Raw genomic sequence first — 20,321 nt, 5'->3', positions numbered from 1 at the left:
CCATTTAAAATGATTCTGCTGAGGAAACATTTGTGTATGTGTTAAATTTGAATTTATTACTTGTAATGTTCAAAAACTCTGGAACCTAGGGATAGGAGCAAGTAAGTATGGAAAGATGCTAAATGCTAAGGTGAAAGAAGAACACAGATTATGTAAACTGTGAAAAAATAAACATGACCAACATATTCAAAGGAAGGTGAAACAAAGACAGGAGAAAAAATGGCAGGAGGGTGTCTTAAGCCCTACCATTGTAAGATCAAAAGACAGAAAAAGAAGAAAAAATAGAAGAAGTAGAGGTGGCAGTAGTTACTCTTTGTCAGCAAAGTTTTTTTTCAGTGAGGATGCACTAAAGTCAGATACCTATGGCCAAAAGGACATAGGTTCATGACACATACACAGCTATTTCTCTCATATACAAACTCTCACACCTGGCAGCTGGCTACAAACTACCCTCCTTCTTTTCTTTTTCTCATTATTTGTCTTCTTTTCATCATTTACCCCTTCTTCCCCCTCCCATTTTCTATATTTGTAAATATGTGTATATGTGTTTTTTATGCAGCTAGAGGTGATGGAAATGGCTTTGGATCAGTGTGGCCCATCCATTGAGAGGAAAGTTGCACTGATTGACAAGAATCGTGACTTGTACTTGACCTCAGTGCATCATCTTGGGCGAGAACCCAAAATCTGCAAAATTGGTGAGACAAAGAGAAAGTAACTCACTTTGCAAGATGTGAAGTGACTGTCTCTGTAAACACGTGCAACTAACACTGAGTGATGAAAAACGTGTGTACTTTGTTTTGTAGGTAGCATGGTTCACAGTATGGCGTGGAATGATTCCACTAACATCCTATGTGGAATCCAAGACAATCAGTTAACAGTGTGGTGCTACCCAAGTGTTGTATTCACAGACAAGGAACTACTCCCAAAAACACTATACATAAAAGACAGCAGGTAAATGTGCACAGTTCATTTTTTCTCTACATAAGCATAGTGATAGCTATGCCTTGGTGCCCTTACTATTTTGATATGTGAAGTTGCAGGACAACTTGTAAAATAAAAGCTAAGAATAGTGATAGAGGTAACTTTTTTTGCGTCTTCCAGTTCATTCCACAAGGTATAACACATTGTGCTTTATTCACTCGTTTGTGCCAGCAGCTGTCAGACTGTATGATGTTTCCTGCCCAAAAGTCCTCAGCTTTAGCCAGCACAGAAGGGGGGTAGGCTGAGTGCCTGCACAGTCCAAACAGGCAATCTTAAACTACTTTTGCATGTCTGCTACACTAATCAGGATGGCACAGTAAGAAGGCCAAACTGGTTACCTAAGAGGCTGATGGAGGCTTTGTTCTGGCCAAAGTCAACTACTGATCTTTCCAAAAGTTAGCTGGCAATGGGAACTCATCCAGCATTGGTGACAATGTGTATAACCCAGTAACCCACTGTTCCAGTTAGAAACACTCTGAATGGGACTATAATCAGTGGAGGTTTGTATATCTGTAGTTAGCAAGCAGTAAATAATGCTAATGCTAAATCAGAAGAATCAGTTACCAGTGCCAACTTTTCATTGGCCAGATGTGTAAGCCCCCCTAGCAAAAATAAAATACTGCACAGACTTCTCACTAGTCTTAATGTTCCTTTTACTTTAATCTGAGCTTTTTGATATATATATATATATATATATATATATATATATATATATATATATATATATATATATATATATATATATATATATATATATATATATATATATATATTTAGATATCAATTTTTATTTATGCCCATTTTAGGGTAGGGTCATAGGGTCATACACAGGGTTGAAATACATATTCTGCTAGTAAATATAAACACTCTTCTCGGAGTTTGTATGTCCTATTTAGTAGGCAAATTTGGAAAACATCCAGTTGAAGTTAATGAATAAGCAAATACTTTTCTTTGCTAAACTGACTGTACAGTGAAAGTTACATAAGTATTTTAGTGTGCTGTTTCATCAGTTTAGCCAAACTTCATATGCATTTGACTATTTCACATGAAATTGACTAACAGTCATCAATCTAACCATATTCTTGATTACTTGATCTTAGCACATTACATGAATGCTTTGCTTAGTTATAGTATATTGTACTGTTCTATATTTTCTGTATTGTGGAGCCCTTGTTCTTTACTTAATTAAATTAAACAATCACATTTTTTCCATCTCCACTGTCAGTGTTTGCAAACATGCAAGCTGAGTTTTCGGTGACAAAATGTGAGGATGTGGTCACATGTCACAATTTGACTAAAATCTATCTTTGCTAAGTGAATTCAGCCGTGCACCCCACATTCTGAACTACGTTGCCACCAAAGTGACATTACGCCAAGGAGACGGTTCATTGGTGTACAGCAGTGTGCCTCCTTATCCTGCCCTCCTGCATGAATACAGCACATCTGCCCGCTGGGAGGATGCACTACGTCTCTGCTGTTTTGCCAAAGTAAGATATCAACACCTCTGTTGATGTGTGTATGTTGTAAATGAACACATTTCCAAAAATGCACTGGGTTGTACTTGCTGTGGTATCATTCATATATCTAGCCTGCATTTATTAATTCTTTATTAAGTGCTTAATCAAAATCCGAATGTGCATTACTTTTATTCATTGTGGCTCACAAAAAAAAAAACCTGTATCTCTGATTGTATGTTAAAGCCTACGGGACTGGCAACTTACACACCTGGAAAGATAGTTCTGACCTTTCACCAACTGAAAACATTTAGCACAGCATGAACTGAAAATATATCAAAGAGTAACTTGAATCTTATATCAGAAAAAAAAGGGCCAACATTCTTCTTTCATAGTCCGGAAACTCTGCTGCTCAGTATCCAGACGTTTTATCCAGACAGATGCTACACAGTGGTAAACATGGCCCTGTCATAATTTTTTTTTAAATCTTGTTGCCATCAAATTCAAGGTGAGCTAATATTTTTCATAAAAGGGTAAAATACCTCACTTTAAGTATTTAATTTAGCTTTTTTTTTTTTTTTTTTTTTATTATGAGTAAAATTTAGGTTTATTAGATTAGCATATTAATGTATGTTGTGTTTATTTACATTTTATGCAGCTCTCCCAACTCTTTTGGAATTGTAGTTGTAAATAAACCTCAGGATTTTGTGAAACGTCTTGCAGTCAGAGGCTTAACACTGTCCAGGTCCACGTGTTCTGTGTCACACACATGCCTGGATGTATGAGTGAGTGTGACAGTCTGAAACAAGAAGGTAGTGGACAGGTTTATGGGACCAGAACAGCAGGCTTTAATTAGCCTCCAATTAGCCTGGTGACAGCATTTACCGGATTAAGCCTCCCCAGACCTCACTCATAAATGTACAGTCTGCTGTATGTATGCGAAGAGCCTCTAAACATATAAACTAACACACTGAAGGCAGTGTGAAACTGTCTTTGCTTGGGAGATGACGCAGTAACCACAACTCTAAAGAAGCAGATATCTATAAGTGAGGGAAGGGTGGAACAGAAGAGATGGAGAGAGTCACCAGTTTTAAGAGGTTTTCCCTTGACCCAATCCTCCCCTTCCCCCTCCACTTCTGGTAAGAGTTTGGTGGCAGTGCGGCTTTTCCCAGAACCACAATTGTTGTTGTCAGGAACCTCTCTCCTCACAGGAGCTGATACATGTCATCATTTAGAGCTACACCCACAAACAAAACATACAGAGGATGTTTGTCTTGTTGTTACAATGGCACACCAAAGAATAAGTTTCCCTAAAACATGTTTTTCTTTGAGTTGTTGTATCACGTTTATGACCTCAGACAGGGCCTGTCAGTGTTATTTGTTGTTTCCTAGAGTGGTTTCCAGTTCAAGCTGTTTGTTATAGTGATAGACACTAATTAAAGGAAGAATTACATAGCAGTGACTCTGAAGAGCAGTTTACTCAACTGTTGGCCAGTTGGTGGTGAAGCTGTAGTTTTAATTAATGCAGCTGCACAAAGTAAAGCAGTGACACATTTGTTTAAATTCACAGATGTGTATGGTCAGCATCCATCATTATGGTCTGTTTTTGTGTTTGTCATGGATACTTCCTTACTGGCATGGAGCATCACTACAGTGTTCCTGGATGTGGTGGCAGCAATGAAGACATCATCAGACTGTGTTGTTTGTACGCTGTAAAAAACTTTGCATATTAAATAAAATATTTAACAATAAGGAAATTAAAGTTTCAGTTCACTTGAAAGTTTGCAACCCATCCAGTTTTTACACATCTTTTTTTCATTGGAAGCCTGAGATACTTTTAAGCTGTTACGACTCATCGTCAATCTACAGATATCCAATGATGTTCAAATCAGAGGAATATAAGAGCCATTGATCATCCACTGCTTGCATCTCTTCAATCGGTTTATAAGAGATTTTGAGGAACCAGTCTCTTCAGTTTCACATTCCTAACTTGCTGCATGTGGCTTTATCCACAATTTGCTGATAAACTGTGGAATCTGTTCTTATCTTTTTTGATGTAAACTATTTCTGTGCTACTGGCTGCACAAATTCTTTTATTTTATCAGTTTTTCAAATTCTACTTCCCCTTTTCCCCAAAAAAATATATTGGGCCATTGTGGACAAAGAGCTTAATTGAAAATCTCAGGTTTTACTTATTCAGGTGTTTCTATCCATGCCTGTATTTTATTATGAAGTAACTGGTCATTTCTCATTTCCACAAGCTTTGAAAAGTCAGCAAATTTTAAAACCACTAATAAAAACACCTACCTATTGTATAAAAATGTCAAAGTAAATTCCTCATGGCTACTCGGTCCTGCCTCATTTTTCTAATGGGTTAAAGGAATTCAGACAAAAAAAATGAGTGTCCCATTTTTTGTACATCCCACAGTATGTTTTCAATGTTTTGTTTAATTTTAAACCTTTATTTGTCTTATGAAGCGAAAAGTGGCGTAAAAAGAAATGCTGTGGTTTAAAGATGCGTTCTGCTTCTGCTTTAGGACCAGTCTTTATGGGCATGTCTTGCTGGTATGTCAATGGCAAACAGGGAGCTGACCACTGCAGAGATGGCTTATGCTGCCATTGGAGAGGTGAGAACATTACCTTAAAACTAATTCATCTGAATATAAGAGCCAGCAGGTATGCACATATAAGTGATCAGTTTTACACTTAAATGATAATTACAGACAAATTGAGTAAAAAATAAAAGGGGTCTCATTAACTTTGGTAACTCATTTTTTTTTCTCTCTGCATATCCGCTCACGTTCAGCTACCCAGGGTGCAGTATATCAACTTTATTAAGGAGCAGCCATCTAAAGAGTCCTCTTTGGCCCATATGCTGCTGTTCAGTGGTCAAGTCCAGGAAGCTGAGTCAACACTATTACAAGCAGGTCTCATCTACCAAGCCATACAAGTGAACATTGACCTTTTCAACTGGGAAAGGTATTATTCTGTTTGTGTGAATGAAACCAACAGTAGAAGGAGAGGGGTACAAAGGTACAAAGATTTACTGGGGTGATACCTTTTCAGGTGATTAAACAATGTAGTGGTTCTCGTTTTGGTGTCATCAACTGACGATAAAGTTGGCACATTGTAATCAAAAACCTCTTCTACATAACTGAAGTTGCTTTTATTTCAACAACTTTGGGAAGTCATTATTTTTTGGGGTTTTCTTGGTGGTTAGCAACCAGCTTAGAGGTGCATTACTGTCAGCTAGTGGACTGGAGTAATTTGTTTAATTATTATCATAGAAACAAGTGTAAAAGTAATCAGAATCTAATTTTGTGCTCATTTTATGGCTCAGCCTAACAAGATGAATTTTGAGAATATCAAATATTTGGTTTGAGAGCATTTGGATGGATACATGTTTGTTCATACATGACTTCATCTGTCCAGGGCACTGGAGCTGGCAGTCAAACACAAAACCCATGTGGACACCGTGCTGGCCTACAGGCAGAAGTTCCTGCAGAAATTTAGCAGGAAGGAGACCAATAAGAGATTTCTGCAGTACTCTGAAGGAGTATGTACTGGTAACCTTTATAAAGCACTTTTTGAGCTGATTTAGGTAGCATGTCAGTTTTTAGTTGTGAGTGCTGTTTATTTCAAATAGTTTTTTATGGGTCATTACATATTATTAACTACTTGTACTCTCTGACCCTTCTGTTGATAAAACGATTGTTTCAGAGGATAAATACCTCTTGGATTTGTTCAGTAGTTTAATTTATTTTATTATGTCCCGATTGCATCTTAGCTGTACTCTGTTGTGATCAGGACTTTTAAAGTCCTAATGTACTTGTACTTAATGACTGATCTACAGCAGGAGGTCTAACTCTACAAAATTTATTTTGAATCGGTATCAGTCAAACTAGATATTTGTTCAGACTGTGATATCTACAAACCTCGCAACCTCTGCCTTTCACAACATTTCAACATAGCAACTTATGATTGCCAATCAAACCCAGATTTGTATCAGTTCTTGGCCAGTTCTCCGCAACCTCCAACATTTGACTATAATGTGCAAATCTGACTCAAACTCTTGTGATATGAACTTGGTTTAAGTGGAAGAGTATTCAGAATTTAAATGGCATTAAAGACCTTAAAAAATAGCACATTTTAAGGTAGCTGGTCCTGCTGTATATCTTATAACATTACTTGCTTTACTTTATTTTCATTGCTAACTTCTGCTTAAGCAGCATAACAGCTGGAGACACTTAGGATGCATTCACGCCAGGATAGTCTGTGGGGGCTTAATGCACAGAAGTTAGCTTTGCCTTCCAGAGACCCACAGGTTTGCACGAGCTCTAATCTCAAACTCTTAAACATTGAAGGGATTAGGTGATTTATGAATATATGCGTACCTACTGGTATAATAAGCCATCTAAACATTTCATTTAGACAACTTTGAAATTATTAGGGAGTTGTATTTCTCCTTTTTTAGCTGAGCTTAATCCCCTTTACTTAATGTGTTTCTGCCCAGCAGTGATTTTCAGTGCTACACTGATTAGCTTATTTAATCCCATTGCATCTAATTTTTCTGTCTCTCTTCCAGGTTGAAGTGGACTGGGAAAAAATCCAGGCAAAGATAGAGATGGAGTTGTCTAAAGAGAGAGAAAGGGCTGCTTTCGTGTCTGTGAGGAGCAGTGTGGCCTCACGCCGCTAATTTACAGGGTTTTCATATTTGGTGGTTTCACTCCACCTCAGCATGATACAAAGTCTTTACTTGTGTCCACCATAACTTAAAACTTAATGTTGAAACCAAAGCAGAGATGTGGAGATGGAGATGGACATGAAATATATGACTATGACTCTTAAACTAAAGACATGCTTGTAACAAACTTGTCATGAGGCACATACATGGCTGTTGGCTACTATAGCTGGTTAATAACTTTTTTGACGAGTGTCTTCATTTCTACGAACTACTGTTTATTCCCCTACACGTACACTTCAGCCCTGAACCTTTCTATTACTAGAACTGAACACAATAGGCTGCATTTTAGATAAAAAATGTCTGAGTCAGATAGATTGGACTCTGTGCAGTTATGTCCAGGCAGCTCCATGTTGTGAAGTCCAGAAAAGACATAATGAGACCGTCTATGAATTGTGTGGATGATAAACAGCCAGCAAATGTGCATGCTGATGAAAAGATTTTTTTTTTCTCTGTATAAACATGCATTCTGATTTCCACTATTGTCTATAATTTTGGCTTTATCTTAATACATTTAATACTAATAACGCAAAACAGTAAACACTATTGAAATGTCTAAGTTGTCGTCCACAATGTGCTGTGAGCAAAACAGTGATTTCTGTAACATGTTTTTTTCATTATCCTACCTTCTGTTTGCACTACCTGGACTAACAGGTACTAACACTGGAGGATCTTTTTAACACTTCCGTGTTGTTTCTACACATCTACTTTTGTTTTTTAAAGCGTATATCTAATATTATAAACACTTACTTCTGGAAAGACTAGAAATAATTTCAGGTAATAAAGCAAATGAGAAGCAACATATGTACTAATATATAAAAAAAAACATTTTTTTTTTATTATCCTTTTAAACATTGTAGACTTAAATGAAATCTTTTTCTTTTACTATTTCTTTTATTTCTGCTGAGGTGTGAAACTGACTTCTTGCCATGGAGCTACACCCCCTGGATGGCAGTGCGCCAGTACATCAGCAGACCATTATAATCTATCCATCTCGTTCTGCTAGTAGTTCGGGGGAAAGAAGATCGGTTTCCAGAAAAGCCTCTTGGCTAAATCACGATAACGTGGACAGATGTGGTTTAAAAAAAATAAATAAAAAATAATCAGTGTGATCCATGAATCTGTCAGTAGCCACAGATCCTGAAACATCGGTGAAAATGGAAAAGGCTTGAAAATGTCTTGATGGGTTTGTTTTTTCATGCAGTTGATTTTTTTCCCCCTTCTCTCAAGACTTAAATTTTTTTTTTTTTTAATCTTTTTTAGTCACGGTATTTCTCTTACATTATTCTCCATCTCCTAATGTTCCAAGCCTCCTCACATGGAGAGAACATGGTCGTCCAGAGCAAACAACATTAATCTGAGAAAAGTTTTTATCACTAAAGAGTCAACTTTCTCATGCATTACCCCCAACAGTGGCCACACACACAGAAAATGAGAAGAAAAATGAAATGATGTATTTTGTTTTTTAATCTATTCTTGGCTGAAAGAATGAATACAGCTATTCTAGCTGTACACTGGGTCACATGAGTTACAAGGAATTTTTCCATATTGCAAATTGACTTAATAAACCTAAATTTTTAACCATAACTTGTGTTTTGGAAGACTAAGAAAAACAACTTCCAAAATCCTCAGATATCAATCTGGGAGAAGCAAGCCCAGTCCACAAAGACCCCCATAAGGCCCTTAAGAACTGTTGCTAACATCCTGGTACCTACAATCTATGACACCCCCAGATGTTCTTTGTCCATGCTCTGAGTGTCATTTGGAGGAGAACACAATATCAGGCATGTGGTCATAATGTTCTAGCGTATCAGTTTATTTGTTTTTTCTTCAACTGCACCACACAATAGCTCATAAATATATTTCTTTTATTAAGCCACAGCGCTGTACATTCATATTAAGTGACTGTCAAATCCTTGTGTATTGAATTTATGACCCAAGTGATGCACTTTGGATATAATGTAGAGTTTATGAGAAGGATAAACTTTGTTGGCTTGACCTTTATCAGTTCATTTGTCCAGTGAGCAACAGAATACCTGGATTATGGGCACAGATGAAAAATCCATTCTAACTGAAATCTCATTGTGTTCAGATTGGTTTCTGTGTTCATGCATTAGCATTTTTTTTTCCATTTCTACATTTCGTCTGCATTGTACAGTCTTTGGATTTTCACCTGTTTACATTAACATTTGTATCCATGTCTCATCTTGATAAGTTGTGCAAACTGGACTGTTACGGTGTAACACAATGAGCTACAGCAGGAGTGAAATGCAACAGTAACACATCTTATGGTTTTAGTTCCATTCATACATCGTGCATCTTGAGGTTATATACTGCACCTCATAGAATACCCATCAATGGGTTTTAACTATGGATTTTAAGCTTTTAAGGGCAAATTCTACCCACCCACAAGTTTCCCTCTGGGAAGGAAAGCCATCAGTGATCACTATCATCTCTGTCATCACAGTCTGGCAGTATTGGATTACACAAGCCACAACAATCACACTCCAGCCTGTAGTGTGAGGAGCACTAGAGGAGCTTAAAGTCTTTAATGCTAAATGCTTGTATGGTAGATAGGTTGTTCATCTTTTGTTCAAATTTGGCAGAATTGTGGTGAATGAGAATGTTTTCTTGTACTGCCTGGTATTATACAGTCCTGAGTACACATTACTGATGACAGAGAACTGCTTTGGAGCTGTTCGGATACATTATTGTACTTTAATTTACAATGTGAATGCCATTATCTGCCTTAATAGCTATTCAGTGGCCATAAAGCTGCACATTTTAGATATGATACATCGCCACACAGGACAAGCAATTAAATTGGTTATATATGTTTTAGTCATTGAAAATGTGCTTTTTAAAACTGGCCATACAAAACAAGCATTCTGATGTTGACCTTTTGACCCCGTGTGGGTTTTTTTTGGGGGGGGGGGCTGGAAATGATTAATGGGAAGAAAATATGGCAAGTATGACTTCAACACACTCCCAGTTAATGTCAAGATTGTAAGTAATGCTGCATAACAAGTGCATCTTTGAAGTATGACAGCATTAACTGAAAGTGACTGTCAGTTTTCTTTACTCCATTTATCTTAATGTTACAGTTTATGCATGGCTTGAATTTTGGATTGGGACATCCATAAATAAGCTTTATATTTAGATCAACTACCGCTTATCATCAACACACGACTAGATCTAAAGCTTTTCTCTGCCTTCAGTCTTTTTCTCATGTTTCTTGTTGCATCACTTTGTCCTTTGCTTCCTCTGAGCTATTAAGAATTAGTTCTGCTTGGGGTGGTAGGTGCGATTTAGCCTGACTTGTTATCATCAATATCCAACTTTCTTTCTTGGTTGCATACACCATATCAGCATGCCAGCTGTAACTGCTGCCATTTCTTTTCCCCTGAACCAAGAACCAAGGAGACTATACATGTTGCCCCAGGCTGCTAATCTCTCAGGATATGATCATTTTATTTTTTAAGGTTACACCGCTACTATGGCTGTCTGGCAACAAAACATGGCTCAGGTCATACTTATCCATCAGCTCCCAGAGAATGTGCACAATATGTGAGCAGAATATTGCTTTCATGCTGATAAGCCATAATTGAACAGGCACCAGAGCTGGTTTGCCAAACCTCAGAAAGTTTTACAATTGATATTAATCCCTTTTTTCAGTCCATGTTTCAAGTTTCTAAGAAAAAAAAAACCTTTTCGGATGCAAATTTAATAAAGAATTCACTAAAGAATAAGAGATTTTTAGCTGAGTATTTAGCATTATGAGTGAAAAGGGGGGAGAATTTGGTTGAAAAAATGTTTCACAGTGCCACTAAAATTATAGTTCTGGAGTGAAGCTTAATGCGATTGTACCGGAGCCAAATTAGCTGTTCCCAACATGAAGCGCATCAATTTCAGCCGCCTTCGCTTATTTCATAATCCCTTTTACTTTTACCCAAGCGATAATTTGCATACAAAAGGCGAGCAAGCACCTATTATCTTAGAAAACAAGTACATTTTCTCAGCCTTCTTCTTTATTCTTTACATTCAGGATTATAATTGCACTTGAGTTTTGTATCTCTGTAGGATAATCCTTATTATATTAAATTAATAATACTTTGTTGTTGGGTTTCTTTGCCCAGAGTCCACTTTTCGTCAAACAGAGTTCCGAGATGTCCTCGGGCTTTGTTGCGGTGCTGTCATTTCCAAGAGATCCCGTCTCTGGTCTCCGGACCTCGGTCCTGTTGCTCTCCCTCTGTCCTCACCGCCTGTCTCGATCTCCGGCAACAGATTATCATCGGACCGGTCTCTGTGCATCTCCTGCATGCTTTCCTCATACGTGGGCAAATATTTCACCTCATCGTAGGCTGGCAGGTTTGGAGAGGTGAAGTCCTCGAGGCTGTATTCGGGGTAGCGGTCCAATAAGGAATCCTGGGACGCCGATGTGTTCCCGTGAAAGAGTGAGGGTTCCTCAGTGTGGTCCTGGTTCTGGTGTCGGCGGGGCCGAGGACAGATGATTCGCTGAATGAAGTAACCCATGGCAAAGAGCAACAACAGGATAAGGATGCCCGACAGCTTCCGCGTAAACCAACCAACGTTGTCGATGAATACGTGGATTGGGAGCTTGCAGCAGCGCACCGCGGAGCTGGCACTACCGTTCCCGGCGGGGATGGACGTGCAGCACTGCTTGCCATCGACGCACTCTTCGCAGATTTGGAGGGCTTGACAAGCCGAGATCAAGCATGCAGATAAGAGGGCGCCAGTTGTCCTGCCACCGCCCAGCAGACGGGGCTTCATAACTGGATCGCCCAGGATGGAAAGCAGCCGAATGCGCACGTTGCGTCTGCCGTGCGTGCAATGTTGTAAATCCGCTCAGGTGTTGCAGGGTTGCTTTTCTTTCCAGCCGAGCCCTAATCATGTCTGTCACAGGCTCTGCAGCACAGAGCGGGACAGCAGGTGCCCCCCTGTTGAGGAAGACCTGTCTGCTGTGTTGTGGGCGATGGGAGTGGAGCTGCATCAGTGTCTGCAGGGAGTAGTGATGACAAGCATGAATAATCTTACATCATTAAGATATGAGGACATTTTTATTAGGTTCTCCACTTGTGCTCACAGTAGTGAAACCAACAGATAAAACCGCCACAACTTCACATTATTGCGTCTTAAAAACTTTTCTGTCCAAAAGACTTAAAATATCATCCAAGCGTCATCATCATCCTCATCTTAGGAAGCTGTAAGTGCAATGTGTGTTGCAGAATACCAGGATTTATGTTGGTTAAGATTCAAGATCCCATGCAGAAATATTAGAAAGGATGGAAACTGCATGTCGAAGAATAAAAATTGTGCTTTGATATCCCAAATCTGAACTAGTCCTCTCTAATTTTAGAGTATTAGATATATATGATATGTTTTTCAATTCCTGTTAGTCTTGGCAAAATGCGCATGAAACTAAATTTAGTGCATGAAAAACCAAGGGATCAGAATGGTCTTGCTTAGCATTGTAATGCATTTGCCTAAGCTACATGAAGTTAGTTGTGATCAAATGCCTAAATCTATAAAGTTGCTTTTTATGTTAAGTAAAAGATGTCTATCAAGCCATTTTGTAACTTTGCCATCCAAACTGCAGTCTCCAAAGTAAAACAGTTTATCACTTGAGGGGTTTTGCAGCCACCCCCAAGTGTTTCTTTCTAATCCTCAGACTCCACTTCATGATCTGTTGTCCCCAAAAGGCTGAACCAAGCTTTTAACTCGCACCCTCACTGAGTCCTGTCTGGGTAAAGGGGACGAATATAACCAGTGATAGAAAATGCCTCTGATGAAAGGAAAGGCGCCAACAACTCTACCCTTCTCATAAAAAATGAATGCGTCTTGCAGTGTGGGATGTAATGGACCCTCATTAGAAGAGTGTCTGGATTCACATTAGTTCAGCATCACCCCAGAGAACCATGTGTTTGCAGCACTGAAGAACATAACCATAAAACTAAAATCACCAGTTTATGCAAAAAGACTACCATTAAAGTGTTAATTTACACTAAAGATGTTTCCTTCTTTGGACATCTTCCAAGAGTAACAGACGGTGTGTAAAGCTGGTCTACAAGTACTGAATACTAACTGAGTATAGCACTCTGCAAAATTTCTTGTGCTGCAATGAGGCAGTAAAATTTTGTGTCGTATAGATCAGCCAACATCACTTTCCAAAGACTTTTGTTCTCACTGGATCTCAGATGATGTGATTAAAGGCTTTTTTTTACTTATTGGGATTCACTGTGTTAAGAAAAACAGAGAAAACACCAGCTTGTGACTGAACTTTATCTTTTTATTTAAATATATTAACAAGGAAAAAGATCTAAAGTGATAAGATTTGTACTTGGCAATGTTTTGTCAGACCTGGATTGTCTAAATTGTAGTGTTTTAGCCTGGCCTGTTACTACCAGCAAGGCTGTATTATTGTCTTTCCCAAACAAAGCCTAATGCACAATACACTAAATCTAATTACAAGAGCATTATGACGTGAGATTCAGTACAAGGGAAGCATCATATTTCTTTCTGTAATATGCCTCAATTAGGGAAATGTGATCACAGAGTCTTCTAATCAAATAAACAATCAATACTGTGACTCTGAAAGTTTGGATACCACCAGTTTTGAGGGCTTTCCCAGCATTTTTGTTTGCCACTGAATTAATTGCTGTTTTTTTTAAGTTGCTTAAATAAAGCCCAAATAAGTTTAGTGAGGTTTCTATTTTTTTTAACCACACAAATTGTATGGCACAGTAGTGTATTAAAATAGAATCCCTTTCATCTTTCTTCTTTTTCTTCATTGTCTTGCTATTTCTTCTACAGTCTGTAAATCAACCACATCTTGCCACCTTTTCCCTGAAATCCCCCATAAAGTGCAGTTCCTTGCTGGGTAAAATTGATAGAATAATTTCTGTCTTTATCGCTCCTCCTCCCCCTTTCTTCCTCTCTGTCCATCTAGAAGCAACCTTCAGCAAACATATCAAACTAATTGGACACCAACTGCATCCCATAGGAATCAGAGAAGAACAAGGCATCTTTTCCCCTCTCCCTCTCTCATAATACATAGTTTTTTTTAACAGAGCGAGACGTTTCTGCGATGAGATTTAAGTCGCTGAAGTACATATATGGAGGCAGAAATGGAGATGTATTACTTGTGGATAGATGTAGAGAGGATTGAGTTGACACACTGAGAAGTTTATACACAGTAAATCTGTTAACACCACCAACATAATGGCGACTGTGCTCTCATTGCATTAACCTATACAATACTTGAGGCTCCTGTGGCCAGTGAAGCCAAAAATTTAAAGAGATGACACACTGACTATTCTATATCACTGCATTAAATATGCAATCTGGCACAAAGGTCTCTTGTGTTGTGCTTAATAATACAGTCTTACAGGGTCCATTAACTCTGTTTATAGATGAATGGCAGCGTTCATTTTCATGTGTCAGAGATGTTGATGTACGGCCCACCCAGCAGTCAATGTCACAGTTATCACGTTTGCATTAATTATGAAACAAAGAAAGCTCTGTCAGGCTTTTGGCTTTGTTAATAGACCCACTGGTGATTCTGGGTTTGGCTTTGTTTGCTCCAGAGCAGAAGTCACAACCTCAAGGTTACCGCCCTGGGACCCACTTCAGCCTCTTTAGATTCTTGACTTGGTGCATTAAAGGAAACAACCTGGTTTTATATGATTTATTGACATAATAAGCTATCAAAAATACAATATCATAGTATACATACATACAATGAACCTCTTTCTGTGGAAGCACATCACATCTGAATTTGCAGACAATGGAAGATTGCATCAGTTTGAGCTGATTTAAAATGTGTGTGTATGTGTAAATACTGTACATGAAATTGTGTGATACTTGTGTGGGTGTCATCAGCCTCCATATTCCCTTCAGCTTGAACTCTAATAAAAAGCAGGGCCTGCAGTCACTGTAGATTGTGCGAATCCAGAAAGTCCCACACCACAGCTATTTCACACCCACATACTTCCTCTAATCTTATCGCTCTGCTGGACCAAGGCCTTAAAGTGTACTGACTATGCATGCTCACAGCATGTATTTAAGTTGTAGTTTGTTGGTGTGGGTATCTTCAAATAATTTCAAGCCATTTTTCCTGTTTTTGCATCAGTCAATGAAAGATGAATATGATACAAGGACAAGAGACACAGTCACAGGACAGACTTCATTTAACACACTGCATAGTGTGAATTTTGTGCTTCTGAGCTATTATATGGATGTGGCAACGCTTTGCAAACATGTTTAAAAAAAAGAGTGCACAAGTTACCTTAATATGGCCTTTCTTCTCAGCTGTGTGTAGTTTTTGGTGTTGAGATGAATCAGAATTCAGACTTTCTCAGAGGAGAAGACTTAAAATCTACTCCGGGAGGCCAGAAAAAGCCTCTACACAGAAGAGAGAAGGGTAAAATCCCTTTTCTGTCTCATGGGAATCACTCACAGCGCTCTTAGTAAATCATATGGTTTGGGGGTTTGTGCTGAGCCAGGCTTTTTGACTTTATAGTGAATTACCATATAAGGTTGCCCCTATATGATCTGCAACCATAACGGACTGCAGTCATTTAGACAAGTTTGATGGGTAAAAGCAGTAAGTGATTTGACTCAGCACTGTTGCTCTAATGTCAAACAAGAACATCATGTTGATGGGAAAGTTTAATGCAGAATGCTGTAAGTTAGCTTCACTTTACCCTTTTGAAATGCTGCATTTTCATACTGCCACACACACATACCCACTAGATTTTCCAGGAGCTGGAGCAATAATAGAGTCTTAATTAAGGGAAGAAATTGTATGTTCAAAAAGGCATTGATTCACTGTAATGCTACAATGACACAGTCATTTTCTTTAGTTTTTATTTGCATTTCTCATGTCTCTTTCTACTCCCGGCGGATTTAATGGGAAGAGTTGTGGAGTATTAAAGGTGCTGACACATAGTTTTTCCAAATTTGCTAAAAGCCCCCAAGAATAAGGGCAACTTCATTTTTACTTATAGATAACCCATCCGCTACACAGCTGCAGATGACTCAGTTACTTACACACACACACACACACACACACCACACAGACACCTGGAGGTTAAATATAGGATAACGTTTTCCCTTTCCCACATGTTTTGAGTGGGGGTGTTAGGTAGGGGATTTTTGACCCCCTGCCTCTGCATTTCTGCGCTGAGTCACTCACACACATACACACACACACACACACACACACACACACAAGGAGAGGGGGCTGGGGTGTGGGGGGTGTCTGTGTCTCAGAAAGTAACTATAGCTTTTAGCTCTGTCCCTTTTACCAAACGCCCACATCAGATCCTAGGACACGTCCTTCTGTGGCCCCTGAAAGCATAGTCCCCTCAGGGGATTCAGAAAATAATGCATCAGCAACACGAAAAGATGGTGGGATAGATAAAAAGAGAGAGGCCATAACACAACATGACACAATTCTTTAAACAGAATGCCGACAGGCTTAGTAAGATATTGAGAAATATGTAGATGGATTATGTAAGGAATGACAAGGGAGAATAGACGTAAGGCGGTCTAATCAAACACTCTCAAACAAGCTTCCCAGAGTTGCTGGAAATACGAACGTCTCTTTTTTTTCCTCCTTGGTGTTCATGCTATGGCTTCTATTCCTTGTTACTTCTACAAACTAACTTTGTGGACATCTAGAGACAAGAGATCTGTAATATTTGAAAATACGAAGCTATTTTACCTTTACATACAGTTTATATTTTGTGCTTTCAGAGGGTCAGTTTTGACCTGGGCAAAGATTTCCTTCATAGTAAGTGTATATACCAAAATTTAAACTACAAGTCTATTTAAAATGTCTAAACAGCTTTGGTCACATAGATAAAATCCATGATTAGGTCTTAATAAATGTTTCAGAGAACAGGAAGAGTGTATTTCTTTAGGTTTTACAACACAAATTTTGGGATAAAAAAAAAACTATTATACAGTATTATGTCCTGTTTTACATAAAACATAAAAGCTATAACAACTTTGATGTATTTTACTTAATTTAATAATTACATGAACTTTCTGGAACTGAAATTCATAATATAACAATGTTTAGCCAGTGCAGTCATTTACCACTGTCTTCACAGCTCTATCATAAGAAATCATAGCTATCTGGTTCTAGTGGTCTTTATTTTAAAGTTAGTGTGTACAGAAAAGGGGGTCAGAAAGAGGGTTAGACGACCAGCAAAGGGATCCGGTGGGGCCAAGCACCTTCTCGATGAGCTATAGCCTCTATGCATGGGGCAGCGGCTCAACCAATTGAGCTTAACACCTCGGCATGATTATCAGTATTAATTTAACATATATCACGGAAACAGAAAACATTAAATAATAATATATTTATTATAAACTAATTTCTGCAATTTATAAACTAATCTTGCATTTGCAGGACAGAAGTTACATCTCCTTCGCTTCTGTCCCCTTGTGTTGGTGTCCTGTGTGAAGTGAGGACCAACAAAAAGCAGTTTTTTTTTCTTTAATTTTTTCTTCCATATTGCCTCCCTACTCTGACACGTCCACTTCTAAATCACTACCAACCTCCTCCTCTTACAGGATCAGACAAATGGCATGTTACACATTATGTCTTGCTGCTATGATGTCCGCCACTAAAATAACAGCTCATGCACCTTTGTTATGAGTTCCCTACCACCACCCTCCCGCCCCAAATTTGTTCATTTGTGGTTTATTTTATTAAATTGCAGGTGCAGATCTTGTGTCTGTGTCAAGGCACCGTTTGACCTCTGCATGACTTCTGTTCTGTTCTGTTTACACATATAGCTAATCAGCTGATCACATGGCAACTCGATGCATTTAGGCATACAGACACGATCAACAAACTTTGTGAAGTTTAGACTGAGCATCAGGATAAGGGGGAAAAAGGGAATTTAAGAGATTTTGAATATGGCATGGTTGTGGGCATACACACAAACAATTCACAACAAAAAATGGTCTAAAAAGAGAAAATATCCAGTGAGCAAGTTGTCTGGACAAAAATGCCTTGTTGATGTCAGAGGTAACTTAAATGACTATTTGTATTTCAACCAAGGTATACAGAATACCATCTCTGACCACACAATACAAACCTTGAAGCACACGGGCTACAGCAGAAGACCACACCAGGTGCCTCTCCGGTCAGCTAAGAGCAAGAAACTGAAACTACAATTCACACAAGCTCACCTAAACTGGACGATGGATGATTGGAAAAACGTCGCCTGGCCTAATGAGTATTGTTTCAGTTGCAACACTAAAATGGTAGGGTCAGAATTTGGCATAAACAACATAAAAGCATAGATCCACCCTGTTTTGTATCAGCAGCTCAGTTTGGTGGTGTAATGGTGTGTGGGGGGATATTTTCTTGGCACACTTTGGGCTCCTTCCAACTGCTGTTTAACCCTTTAGGATCCTCGAATTTCTGCCATGAAATTGTTTTTTTTATGGATAAAGGAGTTGTTGTGGACACACTATTTTACCAGGATACTTTTACTAGGCCTTTGCTCATGTAACACAACTGTTTTTGTTGCAGTAACATCTGCAACTGGAGCACAGTAGGGCTTCAAAGAAAAATTCCATTTCCATCTGGTCAGAAATAAGTGTTTACTGTATCTACAGTTATTATTGTAGCCTGGAGTGATATGCATCAGTTAAATCTCAAAGAATATTAGCTTTCCAATGGTGTACAACATGTGTAGGTACTCGGACGGGAGACTGAGTAAAATACAAATTTATTTGTCACGTCTGGTAACAACGGGTTAAACGCCACAGCTTACCTGAGTATTGTTGCTCCCAATGTCCATTCTTTCATGATCACAGTGTACCATTGTAGCAGTGTTGCTACCTCAGGGATTTACCCGGCACAGAAACAGCACGATCTTGGTTCTGGTTTGACAAGTTTTTATTCTCATGTGGTATGGTAGGAAGCCCAGGACAGCCAGCCTGGTTGTCTGGTCTCTACCCTGTGTCTTCTGCCGGGGCTTCAGCACACTACCGCTGATCAAGAGAGATCTTAATCAGCTGTAGTAGCTTAAGGAGTTTTACTGTGCCAGGTGAGGCTGCCTCACCAGCTCCCTGAACCACAGCCTCACCCCTCCTCCCCACAGCTGAGCTGGAGCCACGCCCACCACCACAACTACCTTCTGATGGCTACTTCCGTCAGAAGAACGCACCATGTCAAATCATCTCAAACTGGTTTTTTGGACATAACAGTGACACTGTACTTCAGTGTCCTCTGCTATCACCAAACCTCCATCCAGTTGAGCATAGCTCACAAATCTGTAGCAAATGTATGACGCTATCATGTCATGGAACAAAATCTCTGAGGATTTTTTCCAGCACCTTTCTGAATCTATGCCAATGTATACAGAATACCATCTCTGAGCACACAATACATACATTAAAGGAGATGGGCAGCAAAGGACCACAACAGGTCCGACCCGTTAAAAAAACGTACCTAATAAGGTGACCAGTGAGTGTGACCAGTGAGTGTAGCTATCAAGTCACAACACTAACAGCATCAGGGATGCAGATCTACTTTATATTTTAGACAACATACAGTTTGCATATCATGCAACACATGTGGATGTTTCTGAGACTCTGAACCACTCTGGATTAGTTCAAGAAGGTTCGACATTGCCTCAAACCACAGACTTTTACACTAGTTGTTTGTTTACATGTCAATGTTGACAGAAATATTAAATATTGTGTTCTAGATATCAGGCTAAATGTATACATGTTGAGCTCAATGTCAATAAGACTGATGTAAGTTCTCAAGTGCTGGAAAAAGCAAAGAGAGAATTAACACAATGTAATGTGTAATGAAAACTGAGTCATGTGAAAATGTAATAATCAGTTGTAAGGTTTTATGTATTAGAACACAACATGTGATATTTTAAATGGTGTTATTTTTTATTTAACAATACCAGATAACAATTCAGAAGCAGTACAGAAAACTAAGTAGACCCCTGCTGCTTCCACAGGAATTAAGAGCATAAGTAGCAGCCAGGTGCTGCTAATCAAATGCACATGACTTTATATCTTTCAGTGGGATTACTGGGAAGGCTGAGGTTAAAATGGTCAAACTTAGTTATATTGTGCAGCAG

General features: G+C 38.8%; 2 protein-coding genes across 3 annotated transcripts in view; one reads left to right on the top strand and one right to left on the bottom strand.

Moving 5' to 3' along the window:
• Window positions 1-7,980, top strand: part of ift80 (intraflagellar transport 80 homolog (Chlamydomonas)) — a 55,492-nt gene extending 47,512 nt beyond the window's left edge. For both annotated transcript variants that reach the window (XM_041994807.1, XM_041994806.1), the window contains exons 14-20: window positions 560-695; window positions 804-951; window positions 2,297-2,468; window positions 4,973-5,062; window positions 5,242-5,414; window positions 5,868-5,991; window positions 7,021-7,980. In XM_041994807.1, the coding sequence (XP_041850741.1) occupies window positions 560-695; window positions 804-951; window positions 2,297-2,468; window positions 4,973-5,062; window positions 5,242-5,414; window positions 5,868-5,991; window positions 7,021-7,131 (954 nt within the window). In that variant the 3' untranslated portion in view covers window positions 7,132-7,980. The remainder of the gene's footprint in view (window positions 1-559; window positions 696-803; window positions 952-2,296; window positions 2,469-4,972; window positions 5,063-5,241; window positions 5,415-5,867; window positions 5,992-7,020) is intronic.
• A 1,015-nt stretch (window positions 7,981-8,995) lies between these two features.
• Window positions 8,996-12,457, bottom strand: LOC121645980 (uncharacterized membrane protein C3orf80 homolog). Its single transcript, XM_041994808.1, has one exon. The coding sequence runs from the start codon at window positions 11,965-11,967 to the stop codon at window positions 11,326-11,328; it is 642 nt and encodes a 213-aa protein (XP_041850742.1). The 5' UTR covers window positions 11,968-12,457; the 3' UTR covers window positions 8,996-11,325.
• Between the last annotated feature and the right edge of the window lie 7,864 nt (window positions 12,458-20,321).

This window comes from Melanotaenia boesemani, chromosome 9 (genome assembly GCF_017639745.1).
Source record: "Melanotaenia boesemani isolate fMelBoe1 chromosome 9, fMelBoe1.pri, whole genome shotgun sequence".
Classification (NCBI taxonomy): Eukaryota; Metazoa; Chordata; class Actinopteri; order Atheriniformes; family Melanotaeniidae; genus Melanotaenia; species Melanotaenia boesemani.
Note: the sequence above shows the minus strand (reverse complement) of the source record. Positions and strands in the feature narration are given on the sequence as shown.

Coding starts and splice junctions, on each gene's coding strand:
- LOC121645980 (XM_041994808.1), bottom strand. CDS start 11,967: ATGAAGCCCCGTCTGCTGGGCGGTGGCAGGACAACTGGCGCCCTCTTA.